General features: G+C 45.7%; 1 protein-coding gene across 3 annotated transcripts; it reads right to left on the reverse strand.

The window, feature by feature from the left end:
* Positions 1 to 3969: 3969 nt before the first annotated feature.
* On the reverse strand, positions 3970 to 20062 carry mark4a (MAP/microtubule affinity-regulating kinase 4a; the record flags this gene model as incomplete). 3 transcript variants are annotated; one of them, XM_083697554.1, is made up of 18 exons in its annotated part: positions 3970 to 4342; positions 4743 to 4791; positions 5714 to 5796; positions 7020 to 7301; positions 7508 to 7611; positions 7767 to 7978; positions 8277 to 8463; positions 8660 to 8769; positions 9056 to 9155; positions 9348 to 9467; positions 9678 to 9914; positions 10192 to 10248; positions 10415 to 10485; positions 12239 to 12304; positions 12996 to 13044; positions 16607 to 16660; positions 17088 to 17285; positions 20012 to 20062. In XM_083697554.1, the coding sequence occupies 18 exons, from the start codon at positions 20060 to 20062 to the stop codon at positions 3970 to 3972; spliced, it is 2403 nt and encodes an 800-aa protein (XP_083553680.1). The 3 variants fall into 3 exon arrangements, with proteins under 3 accessions (XP_083553680.1, XP_083553681.1, XP_083553682.1); XM_083697555.1 differs by having other exon boundaries at positions 3970 to 4306; positions 4747 to 4791; positions 5710 to 5796; XM_083697556.1 differs by lacking the exon at positions 5714 to 5796 and having other exon boundaries at positions 3970 to 4306; positions 4747 to 4791.

Raw genomic sequence — 20062 nt, forward strand, 5'->3', positions numbered from 1 at the left:
TTTTTTATTGTCCAATCATGTGCACTCGAGCCAACCAACCTTCACGCAGAGGAAACCGCTGCTCATCTAGAGACTCTTGACTTTTTCCTCTCCTTTGCTGTACTTATTTTTTTGCTTACGCCATTTTTTCACTTTCTTCCGTAACATCAGTAACGTCCTGGGATCTACCTCCACAGAATCAGGCTTGCTTGGCATCACCTAAATTTTAACTTTGGTTTTAAAAAGTAATTATTGAAACTGTGATTCAATAAACCTGGCCACATTAAACCCTACAGTTGAAGGTAGCTTGGTATTTCTTGGTCATACATTGACAAGTGAATGCTGTATTCAATTTAGATGTTATTTCCCACCCTTTATCAAAATAAAGATGGATGATTATTAACAGTAAGAGCAAGAATCAAGAGATTATTAAGAATTAGCAACCAGAGAAATCCAGTCACTAACTAACAAAAACCAAGGGAAACAACGCCAACATCTGTGAATTTTATTTCTCATCAGTTCCATGTTCTCACTTCTCTGTCTGCCAAAAGCACCAGGGCCTTTGGGAACCAATCTCACATTACACGTTGTTTCTGAAGGGGTCAAAGGGTGTAGAATTAAGCGTCCAGGTCAAACTGCGTCTCTTCATCCATCTGATTGGCCTCTATTGCATATTACATTAACGGTTAAAAAACAGTTCCAGCAGGACAGTGCACATTACTTAAATACTGAGCCCCCGGGTAAATAACACTGTAGCCAACAACCATCTACACCATTGACAGACTGTCTCTTGATAGACATACCGGCACTTACTGAACACTCTTTCTAAAAGCATTTCATAGGTTTGTCAGCTATATTCTACCTAGGGAAAATCACTCAATTTATTCCGAAGGTCAGACCTCATCTTTTTTTTTCCCATTCACCTCAGCAGCCACCATGGAAATGCTCAGCAGCCAGATGCTCATTTTCAATCAGTAACAACTTAAATAAATGTATATGGCTTGAATGCAACCCAAAGCTTTCAATATTTGTCAGGGTCTATCCAGAGTGATGTGAATTCCAATTAAATTGGAATTCAAACATTAATTCCAACTTTCATGAGTGTAATTGATAGCAAATTTGAATTCAAAAAATGTGATAGTGCTAGAATTTAGAATTTGGTAATTGAAGTTGAAGTCTGAAGCTTTAGAATTACATCTCTGAGCATCCAGAGGATATTTCTTTTCTGAATTGAAGAAGGAAAATTGTCCAAATGTAAAGTGAAATCATTGGAACTGACCCAAAACCTGCCATCTGTAATCATAACAGGGGGGAAATAGCTGGCACAATATCCAGTTCAATGTGTGTTAATATGTTCATAAACTGACTGTATCTTACTTCATAAAGCATCCACCCATTGGTGTGAATAATTTTTTCCCTAAAATCCAAACTCAAAAGTCATGCAGGATTGCAGGTTGGTATTGTTCCCCATTGTCATTGACAGAAACTGCTTTAAACTAGAAGTACTCCCCTTGCTCTAGCTATAAATAAACCTTGAGCTCTAAGATATATACTATATTCATATATTTTATATACAGCCATAAACTGACTGATATAAATCCTGTTTTTTTTTACGATATTATTCTAAAAAATAAATAAAGTACCTGTGCAAATATCCATAAATTGAAGTGTTCACATTTAAGACATTGGCGCCCTCCAGTGGCTAGGTCTGGGTATTACCCAAGATTCCACTGGAAGGAGCTGATTCAAGTCAAAGCAAAGTGCATTGAGGTCTATATTACCTAATGCTAATATACACCACAATGATAACGTCCAGGGAGAGGACAAGGACTGAGACTCCAGGCGTCTGTGTTTGTGTCTGCACTGTTCAGGGGGAGTAATGTAGTACTGTTCTCATCTGTGGGGTCCTGTCCTGGGCCAGAGCAGACTAAACAACACGACTGCGGAGCTCAGAGAGATGAATCAACGACGTGTCTGTGTGGGTGACAGTTGAGTGTTTCCGGATGAAACGAGAGGAGGATCGCAAACAAACAGACGTGAGAAAAGCGAAACACTCGTCGTGAGGATGGAATTGAAAAGGAGATCCAACGTTACATTTAAGGTGATCTGACTGCTCAAATCAGAGATGTGTTATTGTTGAACTGGTGGGTTGAGGATGGGTAGAGAGGGGGCAAGATGGGGGATCACCATGAGCAAAGCCTCAACTGAGAATGCGAGCAATAACAGTAAATCACCAGACAGAAGTCCTGGTGTCTGTGGCCTACACTATCACAGTACATCATTTACTCAGATTAGGGAGAGGGAATAGAAAACCTTACTTTTTTGTTTTTTTACATTGAACATGTACTGAATGTAGGCGTAAAAGACAGTTGGCTTCAAAGACAGCGGGACGAACAGGAAGACACACCGTCCACACTGCCTTCACTGCGTGTGTGTCTGTGCACTCCCCCTCACCCCAACAGCCCACAGTCACCAGCAATAAACACACTAGTTTCATCGAAGTTCACCAATGCCAAAATGCTTAAGGATGTCAGAGCAGGCAACGGTGTGTGACAGTGGGGCAGGGATCTGAGGGTTGCTGTAGCCTACTCAGCTGAGCAAGTGAATGTATTCAGATGACTGAAGATCAATCACATGGCACAGAATAGAACCAAAATAAATTGCATTGCACTGAAATAATATGACTTATTCCCAGTTTGGTACACTATGAAGTCTGACAGCTTTGCATTTTGGCATATTAAGGGATTCATGGGCAATGCTCTGCAATGAACTGCTTTGCAAAATTGACCTCCTAGCCAACGTACTGAAAGCTCTCTGCAACCAGACTCAATTCTGCTGAAAAACAACTACAGAACTGTTTCATGACTTGAATGCAACTCCATTGAAGAAAGGGAAAAGGGAGAGATCTTATGTTGGGGTCTTAAGAGATAAAATGCCTAAAAAAACGGCTTGATATGATTAATGACAATGACAAGTGCCAACACAGACGTTGATCTCAGCCAGTCAGAAGACCAACACAGCATTTCTGATTTGAGAAGTAGCCAATGTGTGTAGGCCTACTTCCGTATGTTTGCAGCCCTTGCAATGTCGATTTCAATTTGATGAGGCAAGTAAAACTACAGCTATCTTAAGAGGCATAAGGGTGAAAGGTGTAGTACTATCAATCACATCAATATGTGTACAGCACCAATGTATATTCTGACATGCATTAACAAATCAGCGCATTATGGTGTGTTGACCAATAATGAGTAGATGTAGATGACATCTACAATACATCTTTCGGGACAGTATTTGTATAGATTCACGTGTATCAGAGAGTGTCCCTATTACCGTATCCAGATGATGATATCAGTGGAAAACCGGATGTGTGGGTCCATGATTGGCTGCTTCAAGGTTCTGTCCAATTGCTGTCATTGCCAATAATCTCATCGAGCTCATACTGTGCACACAAATAAAAAAAACACAGCGACCTTTTGGGCTGCTGGTCAAACCGTTGATCATCTCCCTTATATTTGTGCATATTGTCCACGGGTGACTGAGACTCGTTGGAGAACTACTTAATCGGTATCAATGTCAAATGGGAGAAAATACATACGGTGACACAAGCGGAGTGACTCGTCGGTGAGACACAAGAATGCATTCGGTGGTGGAGATGGTGATGGTAAAAACAACAATGACACCAATAACAAAAGTAAAAGTCATTATGGCTAGAGTAACAATACAAAACATTGAAGCTGGATTCCCTCCGATCCAGATCCAGTGGGTGACGTTGTTCAGTGGAGGGGGTGAGTGGGCTGGAGGGGGGTGGGGGTGGTGGGGGGGGGGTGCTTGAGTCTGTGTGGCGTGTGGGAGGAGGGGAGACGGGGGTGGACAGGGGGGAAGGTCTATAGCCACGTAAGAGACAGGGGGGAAATGTCTTTCCTCTTGGGTCCAGCCCCTTGTTCCTCTCTCTCTCTCTTTCTCTCTCTCTCACTCTCTCTCCACACCCCTTCAGAGTTCGAGGTCCTTGGAGATTTGGGTGGCGATGTCACGAAAAGCTAGCGGTGCCCCCCAGAGTCGCGTGTAGCGTACCCCGTTAGAAGTCTCCGAGGTGCCCGTGGAGAGGTGACACACCTCCGCCTCGAAGGCCACACGGCCCCCAGCCACCCCGTGGGTGCAGGACAGCAGGAAGGGGCCGGCGTGGTGGACCTGGCAGCCACAGCCCAGCGCCGCCTCCCGCAGAGCCAGCACCACCTCTGCAGGGTCCCGCCGGCCGCCACCCCTCAGATCCCAGCCACGTCCGACGGCCCGGGGCTCGGCCGCTTTTTGATGCCCAGGTAGATAGCAACTGGAGGAGTTGGGTGCGAACGGAGTGAATGAGAGGGTTGAGATGAGGTGGGAAAGGGGGGAGAGAGAGTAGAGGGATGGAACAGAGTGAGGGAAAGGGGGGAGAGAGAGTAGAGGGATGGAACAGAGTGAGGGAAAGGGGTGGAAAGGAGGAGGAAAAAGAGGGGGTTGCGTGTTTGGAGACAAAGGTGGTAAAGAAAGAAGAATAGAGAAAGGAGAGATAGAGAACAAGAAAGAGAAGAAATAATGATTGAATAAAATAATACCTAGTGTTGGAACATAGCATTAATCAACGGTGGTTTAATCAAGCTATACATTTTCCCTTATTTGATTAACTATGGGCACTGTTAGACCTCAAAAGGGGTCTCAAATGGCTAGGTTCGGGTTGTAGTTGGCTTTGGGCTTAGAGCGGCGGAGTGTTGCCATGTCCAGTATACCGACCTTGTGATCGCAGATCTGCTGATTCCCTCAGGTTCATTTGTGACCCTGCGTGAGACGGAGACAAGAGTTAGGACTGAATTAGACTGGGCTTACAGTATGTGAGATGCAGGTGGCACCAAGTCCACCCAGTGCACAGAGATAGTCACCATCAATCCACAACACTGTGATGCCATTCAAAAGTGGAAAGAGCAAGCCAACGACAACGGAAAAATCCCAGATGTACTGTACAGGTCAGAGTGCCTTGACTTGCACACCAGATTGAAATAACCACATGCTCCTCATTTTCTGTTTGCACATCAGGAACAGTAATCAGTGCTGAAATTAAAGCGTTCCTTTAACATCTATTAGGTTAGATGAAAGAATCCACAACAACACAAGCGTGTGTCAGCATATATTCTGTTATCCCAGCTGCATATCACTGTTCATTACACCACAGAACGAAAATGACGAGACATCAATCACCCCATTCAAAATGAAAAGAAAAAACAACACTTGATGAGGTATGTTTATGCACAGGATGAGAGGCGACATGGACCCAGCCCTCGTCCACTGAGACACCGCCCCTGGAACGGAGACGCCCTTTTCAACCCAGACCAAAGTAATGGATGACAAACCTGCATCATTTTAACCAGGGCATGCTTGAAACAAACTAGCTGTTTGAAAGCTACAGAGTAAAGACAGGTAGGATAAGCAGGCAGGCAGACAGACAGGTAAGACAGGTAGGATAAGCAGGCAGGCAGACAGACAGGTAAGACAGGTACAGTAGTTACACAGGCATGCAGACACAGGTCAGGAGGTAGAACACAGATACTCAGGTAGACATGCACACAGACAAACAGATATGTTTTCTGGTAGCCAGAAAGACAGGTATGTCAGCAGGCAAACAGACAAACAGGCACATGGATTAGTATATCCAGTGGGCAGGCAGACAGGCAGACAGAGAGAAGCTAGAGACATGGGAACTTACTAACTGTTTTTGATCCCTGTGGAAGAGTACAACCCGAGACTGATTTGTTTGAGCCCTGTCGCTTAGAGGGGTCAAGATTGACCCTAATGTCAAGAGAGAAGGAGGAGAGCGAGAGATAAAGAGAGAGAAAGAGAGAAGAGGGGAGGAGGGGGGGGAGAAAGAGAATATAATTGAATTATCTGAGAGGGAGTGGTGGAAAAGAGTGCAGCTGGAGCTGATTGGCCAGGATAAAGCAGAGGTTTGATTAGATTAGACATATGTGATTATAGCTGAGGCAGGGACGCTTGGTTAATCCACAAAGAGAAGTAGTTCCTCAGGCAGGCCATGGCAAGAGCTCTTAGACTCGTCAGAACCAGGCCTTGAGTGCGCTGTGCTTACGAACCCAGGATGGAGACCTGCTTTTGAATACTTTAGGAGATATGTCTTTCTCCCTTACCTTGTGACTTTTCCTTGACCTCATTTGAAAATGTCACAAAGTTCAAGGTACGGATGGGAGGAAAAAGCAGCGGTAAAATGAATCCGACTAGCCTTGTTCACTTTGATGTCACGTAAAGCAACATTTTTATAGATTTATTCATTCACCAAACCAGTGGAGGCTTCACACGTTTGACACTATTCCTCATTCTATTCCATGAATTACAATGACCTGTCCTTCGATTTCTACCTCCACCAGCCTCCCCTGCATCAAACATCCTCATAACAACACAGTGATGCTACAGTGGGCATATTATTGAGTTCATAAATGCATCACAGAACATAAGGAAAGTATTTTAACCTGTAATAATATGTCATTATCGGTGCAAGGCATTATGGGGTGAAATTTCGCTTCCGCAAAAGTTACATAACCCTAACCCTAACCCTTAATGCCTTGGACAATTGGAACGAGTGAGGAAGGAAGGTTCCTTCAGTTCATAAGGGTATTCTAACAGAGCCCTAGAACCTTGCAACAGTTTGGATTGTATAACTGCTTTATTTCCTCTTCCCCTCTAAGGGTTAGATTGAATGACCTGTGTGTGTAACTGGGGGAAGGGAGGGGGGGGGGGGGGTTAACCATATATATATATAGTATATATATAGTAAAAATATATATATATATATATGAGGATGTTTTATGGGGGTATCACCAATCATATGTGAGTTTTGAGTTAATTGTTATTAAGTAAGCATTACCTGCCAGTGATTGTGGGATGGTACAGTGAGTGTTATGACAGAGGTTAGTGACCTGCGTACAGTACGTTGAGTTGATTGTCACCTGAGTGATTGTCTCCCGTGTTTGGACCTAAACGTTACCGCAGTGACTATTTACCTGCGTGTGAGTTTGGAGGTGAGCTTGGTAAAGAGGTTGGAGGTGGCACGGCTCCGAGCGTGGGGCAAGGGGCTGGCATCGTGGGACAGGGTGGGTGATGTGGGGGGGGCGGAGTAGACAGGGGGGCCCCGGTCCCTCAGCTGGCCCCCGTGGAAGGTGCTCCGGACGGTGGAGCCACGGGTCAGGCGACAGCGCTCTCCGGAGGAGGAGGAGGAGGAGGCTCCAGCCCCCGCAATACTGAGAGTGGAGGGGGAGGTGGGCGGCAGACGATGTGACAGGGAGCTGGAGAAAAAGGACAGAAAAAACAGGGGGAAAATCAACAAAACATTGATGTGTTTTGGACAGAAAGCACAAGGCATAAGATCTGATACTGTACTCACTCTCTCCTTTTAGCCTCTCCTACTCACTCACACAGGCTCTGTTCTCTGATAACCCGAATGGTTAAACACACAAACACACAAACACAACTCCCTGTCCTTTTCCTGTACCTGTTTTCCTTGCCGTTCTGCAGCAGGGAGTGTCTGTCGGCGCTGGAGCGGTCCGTGCACACGTAGGTGTTGCGGCGGGTCATGGCACTTCCAGGGATGTTATTCTGGAAACCCAGGGGACAGGTCAGAGCAGAGGCCAAATGAAACTTGAGACCAAATTAGAGCACAAATACCAGCCGCCACACAGCGTACCACAATATCAGTGACCATACAAATCCTAACCCTAACCCTCCTGGACCACCGCGTTTTTTCTCCTCACCGTGGTTGCCGTCATCTCCTTGCGGCGGTCGGGGATCTCCGACTTGTTGGGGTTGTTGGCGCTGCTGACCATAGGGCTGGAGGGGGGCAGGCTGCGGCTGCCCATCACGCTGCTGCTGACCTTGCGCGGGGGCATGCGGCCCTCCCTCAGCTCCCGGTCGCCTGTGCTGGTGGGGCTCCGCTTGGGGTGCATGACCGGCATGGACGGACCGCCTGACAGAGGACACACACAGACACACACACACACACACACACACACACACACACACACACAGAAACACAAACACGCACGCACACACACACGCGCGCACACACACAGACACACACACGCACGCATGCACACACAATTTAGCGTTAATTACACTTAGTGGCTGTTGGTACTCAACAAAAAGTACTTTGCTGTGGTTAAGCTAGAGAGGACATGTCAGGTCCTGGGGGCAGAGGGAAACGAGATGAGAGGACGGGTCAGACTGGACCCCAGGTGAGAGGTTTGTTACAGTAGAACACTCACAGAAGTCACTGTGCCGCCGCTGCCTGTGGTAAGTAGAGGCACTGCGCTGGGTCTTGCTGTGCGAGGAAGAGGAGGAGGAGGAAGAGGAGGCGGTGGCAGAGGAGTGTTTGTTGGTCCCGTTGGTGATGGGGCTCGGCCGAACCCTCGCCAGGGACAGGCTACTGGCGGTACGAGACTCGCTGCCGTCCTGTTAGCAAGCCAATGAAAACAGGTTACACAACTGCTCAGGCTGAACACGTGACCACATCCAACGGCCTTCTGTGTATGCTGGTTTCAACCTATGATTCAAATGATTTTTTTTTTTTTCATCTCATGAAACTAAGAAACATTGAATCTTTCAAAAAAACAACATGCTTCGTGGCCCTGCTTACCGGGCGGCTCACCTCGTTCTTGAGGCCCAGCAGTAGGTAGGTGGCGGTGACCTCGTTGTACTTCTGGTTGAGCAGAGCGTCCTTGATCTCCTCAGTAGTGAAGCCCATCCCAACCATCACCTCTGAGGGACACGAACAAGAGATGAGAACGAGAAGAAAAAAAAAGGCAATTAAGAGATAATTTCTCCCATATAGTTTGCCCACGGATACTGTTGCTATATGACATTTGATTATAAGAAGGACAAATGGGAGCCCTCAGGAGGATGTTCATAAAATGGCCAGGTTAAAACTCACACAATGCCCACGTAAGCCAAGATGGAGGACAAACACACAATTCTCTGAGGAAAAGAGCAATGATGGAGAATGCGGACCTACATGTGGTGGCCTGGTGCGACCTGGCTGACTCACCTATGCGTGCGGCATCACTGTAGTCCTCAACAGGCTCTATATGGGGCTTCAGGTCTTCCCCCTCATACCCTGCGTTAATCCACTTGTCCTTCATCACTTGCTGAGGAGATAACATTGCACCAAAACACCACGTTAGACAGTAGATAACATTGGAAATGTTGGTGTTAGGTTGTGTGGGACTTCAGTGTGTACTGAGTGTTGAGGTGTACTAGTTGTGTTTCATTGATATTGATGTGAAGTCTTTGGGGGAGTGTATGAGAAGTGGAGGTGTTTGGCGGTTGGTCTTCCTCACGTCTAGGGTGCAGCGTTTGGTGGGGTTGAGCACCAGGAACCTGCGCAGTATCCCCTCACAGTCGGTGGACATGTAGAAGGGCACGCGGTACTTCCCCCTCAACACACGCTCACGCAGCTCCTGTGGGACAAACACGCATGAACCAGAGACTGACTACATACATACAGTACATATACACACAGCCACAGCCACAGCCACACCCAACACCCCCCCCACCCCAACACACACACACACACACACACACACACACACACTCCCACCTGGAGAGCACTCAACACTACAACCTGTAGGCACTGGGTTGGTTGAAGAAAAAAGCCATGGTGCACTTACCTTGAGGTTCTGTCCGTCGAAGGGGAGAGAGCCGCTGACCAGCGTGTAGAGGATGACGCCCAGGCTCCAGACGTCCACCTCGGGCCCGTCGTACTTCTTGCCCTGGAACAGCTCCGGGGCGGCGTAGGGCGGGGATCCGCAGAACGTGTCCAGCTTGTTGCCCAGCGTGAACTCGTTGCTGAAGCCGAAGTCGGCAATCTTGATGTTGGCATCGGCGTCCAGCAGGAGGTTCTCAGCCTGAGTCACCAGAAAACAGCGTAGGTGGAGGAGGGAGGGAGGGAGGGAGGGAGGGAGGGAGGGAGGGAGGGAGGGAGGGAGAGAAGCAGGACTCACTAGTCACCCAGGACAAAAGACTACACCGGAAACACTTGTGACTCACACTCTATCTGTCAGTGCTTATGTTTAGGAATTCAATATATATGTTTCTTCATACCCATTACAGCTCTACGTTATGTTCCATTTTTGCAATAACTTCTATTTCATTTTCCTATACAATCAATGTCTGAACGCTCACCTTCAAGTCTCGGTGGACAATGTTCTTCTGGTGGCAGTAGTGGACAGCAGACACAATCTGGAGGAAGGAGACATGTTAGTAGGCCTATTATTATAGACCCAGACAGACAGACAGACAGACAGACAGACAGACAGACAGACAAACTGACAGAGAGGGTGAGAGTGGAGGTACTAGAACACAGAATAGGGGTACAGAGGGGAATTGAGGATCACTGAGGCCATACCTGCCGGAATTTGGCTCTGGCTTCAATCTCCTTCATTCTCCCATGAGATACGAGGTAGTCAAACACTTCACCTAATAGGAACCAGGGAGGGGTGGGCGATTGATCAACTTCAACAAAAATGCATCTCAAACACACTAAATGACCCAAATTCTTCCCCGCAGACAAAATCATTTTGTGTTCCATATCAACAAATATACACGTTGTAGATGGATTTTGCTGGCGCCAGCCTAGATTTCAATGTGTATAACTATTTACAGTTGAATGAGCCTGGCGGACATCCTGAAGAAGTCGCACCCTCACCATTTGTCAATTCCTTTGTGATTGTAATGTGTCTCACAACTTGTCCTTTGTTGGGAATGATATTTAAGGAGAGGGACAGTGAGATATTCTTTGAATTTTGGTTTAGGCCCGTCACGGGCACCATTCTCCCGTGTTGTCCTTGACACACGTTAACGTATGGTTAAAACTTGTCATAAGTTGCTTTGAAAGTGTTAAATTGGTTATTTTGTTGATACTCTATTCTCATTCTTCCTGTGTGCATTAATGTGATATTGTGCGCTAGATAAAGGTTCTGTTAATACAGCATGACATAATCGGGACCAGGTTCTTCCATTTAATGTCTAATGTTCACATGCATCGTTAACGACACGTAGAGTGAGTGAGTCATCAGCTTCAGATATTGACTCCTCGCAATCCAATTTATCTTAACTTGAGGGCATGGTAAAAATAGCATTTTGGGTATTCTTAATGGAATCTAGGATGCGATATTATCGATTGTCTGTCACACAGGGATGAGCAAAGCATTATCAATCATTATTAATCATGAAATATCTTTTGGAGTCAGATATAACGTAATGTTAACTTGTGTTAATTGATCATGTGACCACTTGTGTTGAGTTCGTTCGATCACGTCCATAACTGCTAGAAGTAATCATTGGGAATAAATGTATGTCTTATGTTTGACCCGTCATCTATTCTTCAATGATTTATTTTCATATTCTATAACGTCAGTGGAGGCTGGTGGAAGTACAAATCGGAGGACGGGCTCATTGTAATGCATGGAATGGAATGAGGAATGAGTGGAATGAGGAATTCTATTCCGTTCATTACAATGAGCCCGTCCTCCGATTTCTCCATCCACCAGCCTCCCCTGATACACATCCATTATCATCAAACTAATCTGGATCATTCATAGTGGTACAGTACATGTGCTAGGAGCTAGTACCAAGGCCCACTGATGTCATCATAGTGGAGGCTGTGGGGCTGTGGGGCTGTTGCCTCATAGATTTTATCCTAATGACATTTCAGCTATTAGAAATATTCTCCCTCCCCACTCAAACCCCAGTCGTAAGCTATAAGCCTATTACAGCTTCAAATATTTTAAAGTTAGAACAGCTAGTGTCCTGTTTTTAAGACTCTGATCAACGAAAATGCTCTTGATAGCTGCAGTTATTTTTAATCCTCAAATGTATTGGTAACGTGTAACACTTGTCTTTTTATGTGTATTTGTATCTTTGTAACAGTTTATGTACAATACACGCTGGTGCCTCCCTGCTTTGCCTTCTTGCCAGGTCTCCCTCGCAAAAGAGGTTTCAAACCTCATTGGGTCTTGGTTAACAAAGGTTCAACATAATGGGTCTTGGTTATCAACATAGTGTTCTTTACATACTAAACAAGTATTACATTGACATAATAGGAAGGGTCATATTTGGGATTATTTGGATTCGTGTCATTGGTTTATCATGTCTCTCCCACTGACTCAGACATGACTTATTGTGTCATGATTACAGATATACTGTAACTCCCACACAGAAATGCACCCACCTCCACTGGCATATTCCATGATTAGGTAAAGGGTCTTATCCGTCTCAATCACCTCGAACAGCTGCACTGTAGCCCAAAAAAAGAATCAGGATTAAAATCAAGTATATAAATAAATCCCTAACGTTTAAAAAATGAAATCACTTCTCTGTCTTGCTGTTACAGTGAGGCTCCAGCTAATGCCATGTGTTTTTTCTTTATCCATATGACATTTCAGCTTTAGAAAATCCCTTTCCCCTCCCCCCAACCCCATGGCCTCTCTCCCCGGGCCAGAGGAGCAGCTACTGTATCTGCTAGTGTAAGCCTATTCAATACATACAGGGGACAGGCCTAGACAAAAGCCTCCGTCTGGTAGTGACACAGGGATGGCAGCCATTTAGACTAAACACACACACACACACGCACACACGTGCACACACGCACACACACTCATACTGCACACACAGCATTAACAAACATACACACCCAGGACTAGATATATTGGACATGTTAACATACTGTACTGTGACGGGCATAGATACACAGTATAGACACACCAGCACATATTAAGATAATGGAATAGATTATGTTGGGATGTGTAGGCTGCATACTACAAGCACAAACATAAGATAGACTGTGCATATGTCATAGATATCAAATTAACCGTATAACACAAACTGTTGCACTCATTTGAGACACTAAATTTACAGTTTAGACATGAACACACAAATAAAGAGATAATTCCATGATAATTCCAGCACACAGTCTTTCAGGGCCTCACCTATGTTGGGGTGATGTAAACCTTTCATTATCCGTACCTCCCGAAAGAGCTAAAAAGAAAAGAAAGCAGAAAAATAAGTGTGAGAATTGAGCATACAAATACTACAGAACACTGAGCATACTCCTATGGTCCTCAATCGATAGAAGAGGACTGATGTGTTTTCAATTTATACTGCTCTATATTTATTGGAGGAAATCAGTTCAAATGCTTTCTCGTAAAGCAAAAGATCAGGTTTGAACCTTTCACCTGGCTCCCAGGACATGCTGTATAGTGGGCAATACATTATGCATTAAACATAATGCCATAATTTCAAATCAGCCACTCTCCGACGTCATCTATATAAAGATAGGGTGATAAGCTTTTCTATCCGCTTTCCTCTCAATCCTCCCCCTCTTTTTCTATATGTCTCCCTTCCATTTCCTCCTCCTTCATTCAATCCCTTTTCCCTCAGTCTCTCCTCTGGCAATGCCCAACGTCACTGTTGCCATAGCGACCCAGGTATTAAGACTAGGCCCCTTCCCAGCTCCTCCAGCTGTGCCAGGGGGAATCATGGGATACGGAGTCAATGTGTCTCGTCTAGCGTTCCCAGAATTCCCCTGGTCATGCATGCCCCAGCAGAGTGGACGGATTCACTGACACAATCACCTCTCTGACATATTGCCTCCTGAGGAACTACAAGACCCACACACCACTGATACAAGCATACAGTAAAGGTGAATGACACTGTACATTATGTTCTTTATCAGTATATGTTCTGCCAATCCTGTGAGAAAATCAAAAGCTTCTTAATGCTACGAGGTATACTAAATCGATTTGAATCAAACACCTTCAGATGACCAACTGCCAACCAGACCTACTGTGGCCTGTGATTTATGATCACCTTAAACAAAGATTGACCATCGACATGCTGCCCTATGGTCTATGTTTCAAACCATTACTACCCTGAACAAAACATTCCACACTGACAAACCCTGTTTAATACAATTATTGATGACATCCTCTGATCTATGACTTCCAAGAGAACAATTTTAATAACTGCTGAGGTTCACTGTTCTCCACTGTAAACTCTCCCTCTCCTTCATTGCGTTGCTCTCTCTCTCCCCTATCTCTTCTCTCTCTTTATCCCCCAACCCCCCCCCCCCCCCCCTCTTTCCCATCTCTCTCTTTCCCTCTCCCCCCTGTACATGCATAACAGGCCAGATTATGCTAATATGGGCTCTTTCATGTCTTCTGTACTAAGGATTTTCTCTAGCCCACGGGTATGTAAAGCAGCCTGCTATCATCACTGGCCAATTGTGGCCTATTCACTCCCATCACTAGCCAATCCTACACCTCTCTCATCGATCTTGGCTCAATCTGATTGACTGCAGCATTGTCTCTTACAACAATGGCCCAATCACAGCATCCTCCTGTCTCACACAGCTGCCCAATCACAGCGTCCTGTCTCACACAGCTGGCCAATTGCAGTGAGGCAGGAGAATACAGGAGGACATCACAAGGTATGGCATTAGATAAATACCATTTAAGACACCTAAAAGGGAAAGAACACTGCACAAGAAAAAAGGATATAGTGCACATGTTGGCCATGCATTAGCCAGGGTACGCTGAATATGACAAAGATCATGAGTCATGATCACTGGTCATCATAGTTAAGACAGGTTCAGGAGATCAAATGGATGAGGATAAGCCCAATGTTCATGGAGTATAATGATATCATGACGATACTCATATCAAGTTGTACATTCAACCCATAATAGCAGCTTTGAGTCCTGATCTTATGATCCTGCACCTGACTCATGTTGAGTTTTCAGATGAGTCCCATCCAGAGTGAAAACCCCCCAACGAAATGAAACACAATCATTTAATATTACAATATTACAAGTATGATGGCTAGAGAACAGCACTGACAGCTGTTACCTGCAATGGTATGGAACTGCAATTTCTTAGTGTTGTTCATATAAAAATGGCCATGTAAAATGGTCCCATAGTAAGACCCTGACGTGTAACAGGACGCTACATATTTCTCCCAGTCATATACACAATCACCCACACTGCACCATTATGAAGAATTATTTCATCCTTGATTGGCTCCTTCCGGTCTGTTCACTTCCTGCCCACTGGCGGTGGAGTTCATGTGTGCCGCCACGGCCCCAGAGGGAGGAGAGAGAGAAAGAAAGGGAGAGAGAGAGAGAGAGAGAGAGAGAGAGAGAGAGAGAGAGAGAGAGAGAGAGGCGACCATAACACACGCTCTGGGCCCAACTAACGAGCGGCCAAGGCCTCTGACTAACAGAGGGGGAGACGCTGCGGCCCATCTGACCATCTGAGCGCTGTGTTTATGTCGTCTTTGCGGAGATATTTGTAAGGCATATTATCCATGTACAGTACAGTATATACTGTACATTGCATGTCTATCTATATGAATTCTCCCTCTGTTTCTTTACAAATGTTGCTTATTTGTGCTAAATGTGAAATGCTGCCCTGAAGGTATGACCTGAGAAGATTCTTAACAGGTGTCAGCACTGAGCATGTGAGTGAGATTGTCCACATGTGATTAGTCCAAGGGCAACTAACCCTTATTGTCAGCCATGTTGACACATTCTGGGTCTGCCACTTATGCACAGCAAACCCTCAGTGTCCACCATTCTGGGTCTTCTATTTGTTCACAGTAAAGCCTGTGTATCCGCTCCAGGTCTGCCCTTCAGAGCCTGAGAAACCAAAGTGTCCACCATTCCGGGTCTGCCCTTCATGCACAACAAAACCTGAGCGTCCACCATTTTGGCTCAAGTCTTAATGTGCTGACCAGCAGAAAAAAGACGCCGACCCATCAACGCCCTCCCTGTGACACACCTCAGCATTTCCTAAAGACACACTCACACTTACAAACTCACCCCAAGAGCAAAACAAAATGGTGGCTTTACAACAAAGGATTTTACAACCACAGCACAGCTGTTCGCATCTTTCATCTGTGCACACCACACCCCCCCTCACCCCCCCACCCCCCTCCCTCTCTCCCCCTTGCTGTAATTGTTTTTTGGGATAATACTTTCTTTGCTATATCAAAGCCGATGTATTAAGAGCAGATGAATTAGTACTAAAAATGGCCCGGGCACCCATGATCTCGGAGATGAGTCACTCCCACTCAGGGCAGTGATTAGCCCAAAGAGAGCTGAGCCACAGAGCAGAGGTCTCCCATTCGCTCCCATCCAGTCCACAGCACCTGCCAAACAGCATCACATCCCATTCTCCCTCTCCCTGACACGGGGGACGAGGAGAGAGGAACGCACCACAAAACCCTTATCCTGATTCAGGTTCCAGGTACTTGACTTGCATCTTTTTATTCATTGTATTAACTCAGAGGGGCCTTGCACTTGTGTGGGCTTGTTCTGAAGCTGTAGGATGCCACTGGGTAGGGTAGGGGGGGAGGTTATTAAGTGCTTATTAAGGGTGTATTAAAGTAACGTCCAATGCAATTAAGATTAAGATTACAGATTAATGTTGACCCGCTTTGTCTTTTGATTATGCTATTCACATTATCCACAAGCCTGACAATATCTAATGCTGTTGCTTCTATGTACTGTAACAGGCTGATGAAAGAAACGACAGAGACTCACCTTTTGTAGGCTGGTTGGATTCAACTGAGTTTTGTCAATGATTTTTATTGCAACCTGGAAGAGATATCAAGAGAATTGGGGTGAGATGGACTGTAGAAAAAGGTCTTGCAAGCTCATATTACAACCAATATCACTCTCTCTGTCATTCTTCTCTCATAGTACAATACCCGTAACTTCATAGAGCCCCTGTACGTCTGAATCCCGACATCTCCCCAACTCCTTGTCTCGCCTCTACGCCACACTCTAACCAGCATCGCTGCCCCACCCCTGCCTCCTATACAGCTCTCTACCTCCCAGTGCCCCAGTCTCACCTGTCCCGCCTCAGTCTGTCCTACATTCCTATATTGCTTCACTACATAACTACATAACCCAGCACTACACCTATCCATCCTCTATCAATACCCACTACCATCCTCCCTTTGCCTACTTCCTAATCCTATCCCTGCCCACTCTTCGCCCTCCCCATGCACCCATGCCTCACCTCCTTGCCCGTCAGGATGTGGCGGGCCAGCTTGACCTTGGCGAAGTTTCCCTTGCCGATGGTCTTGAGTAGGCGGTAGTTGCCGATGTGCGGCTGCTCGTCGGAGCAGGAGGCGATGGAGTTCCTGCAGCGGGCGCCCAGCGAGCGGCTGGACAGGCTGGTGCCCTTGTCTGAGCGACTGGCCGCCAGAGACACATGCTGGGGGAGAGGAGAGAGGAGAGAGGGGGTCACCACCAGACAGGGCCTGGGAACGCCAAGACCTACTGAGAGATTTACACAGTGCTGCACTGTGCTGTCATAGTGAGGACAGAGGGATGCTCGGGATGAGCTCACAGCCTCAGAGTCACACAGAAAGATCATGATGTTATAGCAATGTTATAGCAATGTTATATCAATGTTTCTACGTCCAGGTTTGGCTGACAGCATAGTTCTTAATTGAAACAATTTAAAAATGTGTAGGGGTGGGGGGAACACAAGGTAACTTATTGATTTAGTTCTTCTGACTTGATTTGGTACCTGTCTCTATTTTGCTTACATATTCCTTATTAGTGAAAAGGTTAATATGTCTTTAAATGCAATTCATTGTTATTAGACTGTCAGTGTTTTCTCCAGTCTGGCCCCAAATAATCAGTGGGTAGTCAAAGACTTCTACCAGAATCTTTTTTTTTTACTATAAAGGAGAGCCTGGTAAGCTTGGCTTATGTAAATACATACCATTTTCTAGGTTAACAGATGTTGCTGAACACATGAGCAATTCATGATAAATACTACAATTCATAGAACATCTTGTTCCAGTTTTGGACTAAGAGGTCGACTGAATACTACTTTGATATGTCCATGTTAAACACTTGGACAGGGCCTATATAATTGATGCCACATATAACCACACAAATACTGAGTTACCTTATTATCTCATGTTATTATGGTATTACATGCTAGTACTGTGTATTCCAGAAACAACAGCTTTAGTGTTTTGTGCAGTGAAGACACAGTCAAGGGTCATTTTCAGTAAGGCAGTAGAGCATGAGGAGAAAAAGACAACAATGTGTTTTAATTCACAGGAGCAAAGCTAAATGTGTTTCAGGATGATGCCGATCCTTGTCACGTGACCAAGCAGGGCCTCAAAAAAAGAGGGGATGAGATACCGAAGGAGAGGGAGTGAGCGAGAGAGAGAGAAAAACAGTGAAAAATACAGAAAGAGGAAGAGAGAAAGAGGCAATGAGGGAGAGAGAGAGAGAGAGAGCAGAAAGAGAGCAGATGCAGGCACAGTGGTCCCTGGCCGGCCCCAAGGCCTGAGGCATCACACTTACATCCCCTCAGCATGTCATCCTGCTCTCAGCCTCCCCCGGCCCAACCATCCCCGCAAGGAAAACAGGGACTGCTCTTAGCCGCCACCCCCCCCCCCCTCCCCCCCACCTTTAAATAACCCCTCCCAATCCCACTCTCCCTGTCCACACCCTTGCCCCGCCTATGGCCAGTTCAGCTCCACCTAGCCAATTCAACTAAGATACTTAACCAGTACTATTTAAGGCATTTGTATCAGAGTATATCTCACATGTTGTACATCCCAACGCCTCCCATTTTAGACTTCAGCTTCTGACTGATTTTAGACATTGGTGATGTTCTGCAGATGCATGTACAGTGAAGTACCACTTGTAATGCCCATGAACGTATAGAGCTGTGGTGAGACTGATGTGAGTGTGACTATGGCACAGTTCACCATTCAACCCAAGCCTGGCAATCTTGAGTGGATCCAGCTAATTTAACACCCCTCTTCTCCTTCACCACAATTATCCAGTTAGTAATCTCTCTTCTTAATAGCCCCACCCCTAATCCATGATTACTGATCCCCCCTCTAAATCTTTCACAACACAACACTTGTTCTCTGTGTCTCTGTCTCTCTTTGTCGTTCTCTCTCTCTCTCTCTCTCCAAGAATTGCATTGCAGCCCCCTCGAATTGGCATCACAGAGTTTTTCGGGGCAGTTTGATGGAGAGCCACCTTACCATTCCCACCTGGGCTGAGTGGAGTGATGAGAGAAGAGGGATATAGTCTCCCCCCACAAAGATTTTGGCAAGGAAATGACACAATGCCATCTATCAGCCAGTTCCTTAATAATCACACATCATTTCAGTCTGTGAAGGATGATGGTATTTCATCAGTACCCACAAAATGGAATGTAGTGAGTCCTAATGGTGGCCAGGAGGCATTGCCTCAATAGATAGATATAGATGGATAAATAGATAGGTAGATAGATAGACAGATACATTCTGTCTATCATGCAAATCTCCATTGTTTCTTCAGGCCCGACTGTTTTTGATTATAGAGGAGGCTAGCGGATGGCGCTGTTTGACCCCCACTAGCTCTGGATAGCCCGGTTTACGCAGCAATAGGTTGCGCAGCATTTTATGCAATAATCCGAAAGGTTTGCATGAAAAACGATCCAAATGGGGGAATTTCTCTTTTCTACCGATCCAAATGTTCGTGGGGTGCGACATATGCCAGTCATACGACGTTTCGGCCACACAAGGGGAATACACTGGCAGTATGTGACATCACTATCTACAGCGTTATAATAAGAGGTGACGGTTCTTAGTATGAAGCTTCCGCGCATATCCACTGAGTGTTATCGTATGCGGATGGACTCATCCCGGGCTGTTTGCCCACCATCAGCTCTTTCGCTGTATAGACGTTCAAGGATACGGCCCATTTTGAGAGAACCTGCTATGCTGAACATCCATACAGTCTCATACCCTAAGCCCCTTTATATAGGCTGTATTTAAAAAAAGAAAACATATATATATGCACACCACATAATCTGCAAAGCAAATAAATGTTATGAGTGCAAAGCGCCATATCACGACCCTTATTGTGGGATGCATAATTTCTGAATGCACACAATTCGTGTATAATCATTGCACTTACATGGTCCGTACTCCTGTCGTTCCCAGACGGTAACGCAGAACGAGAAGACAT

Source organism: Argentina silus (genome assembly GCF_951799395.1).
Source record: "Argentina silus genome assembly, chromosome: 2".
In the NCBI taxonomy this organism is placed as follows: domain Eukaryota; kingdom Metazoa; phylum Chordata; class Actinopteri; order Argentiniformes; family Argentinidae; genus Argentina; species Argentina silus.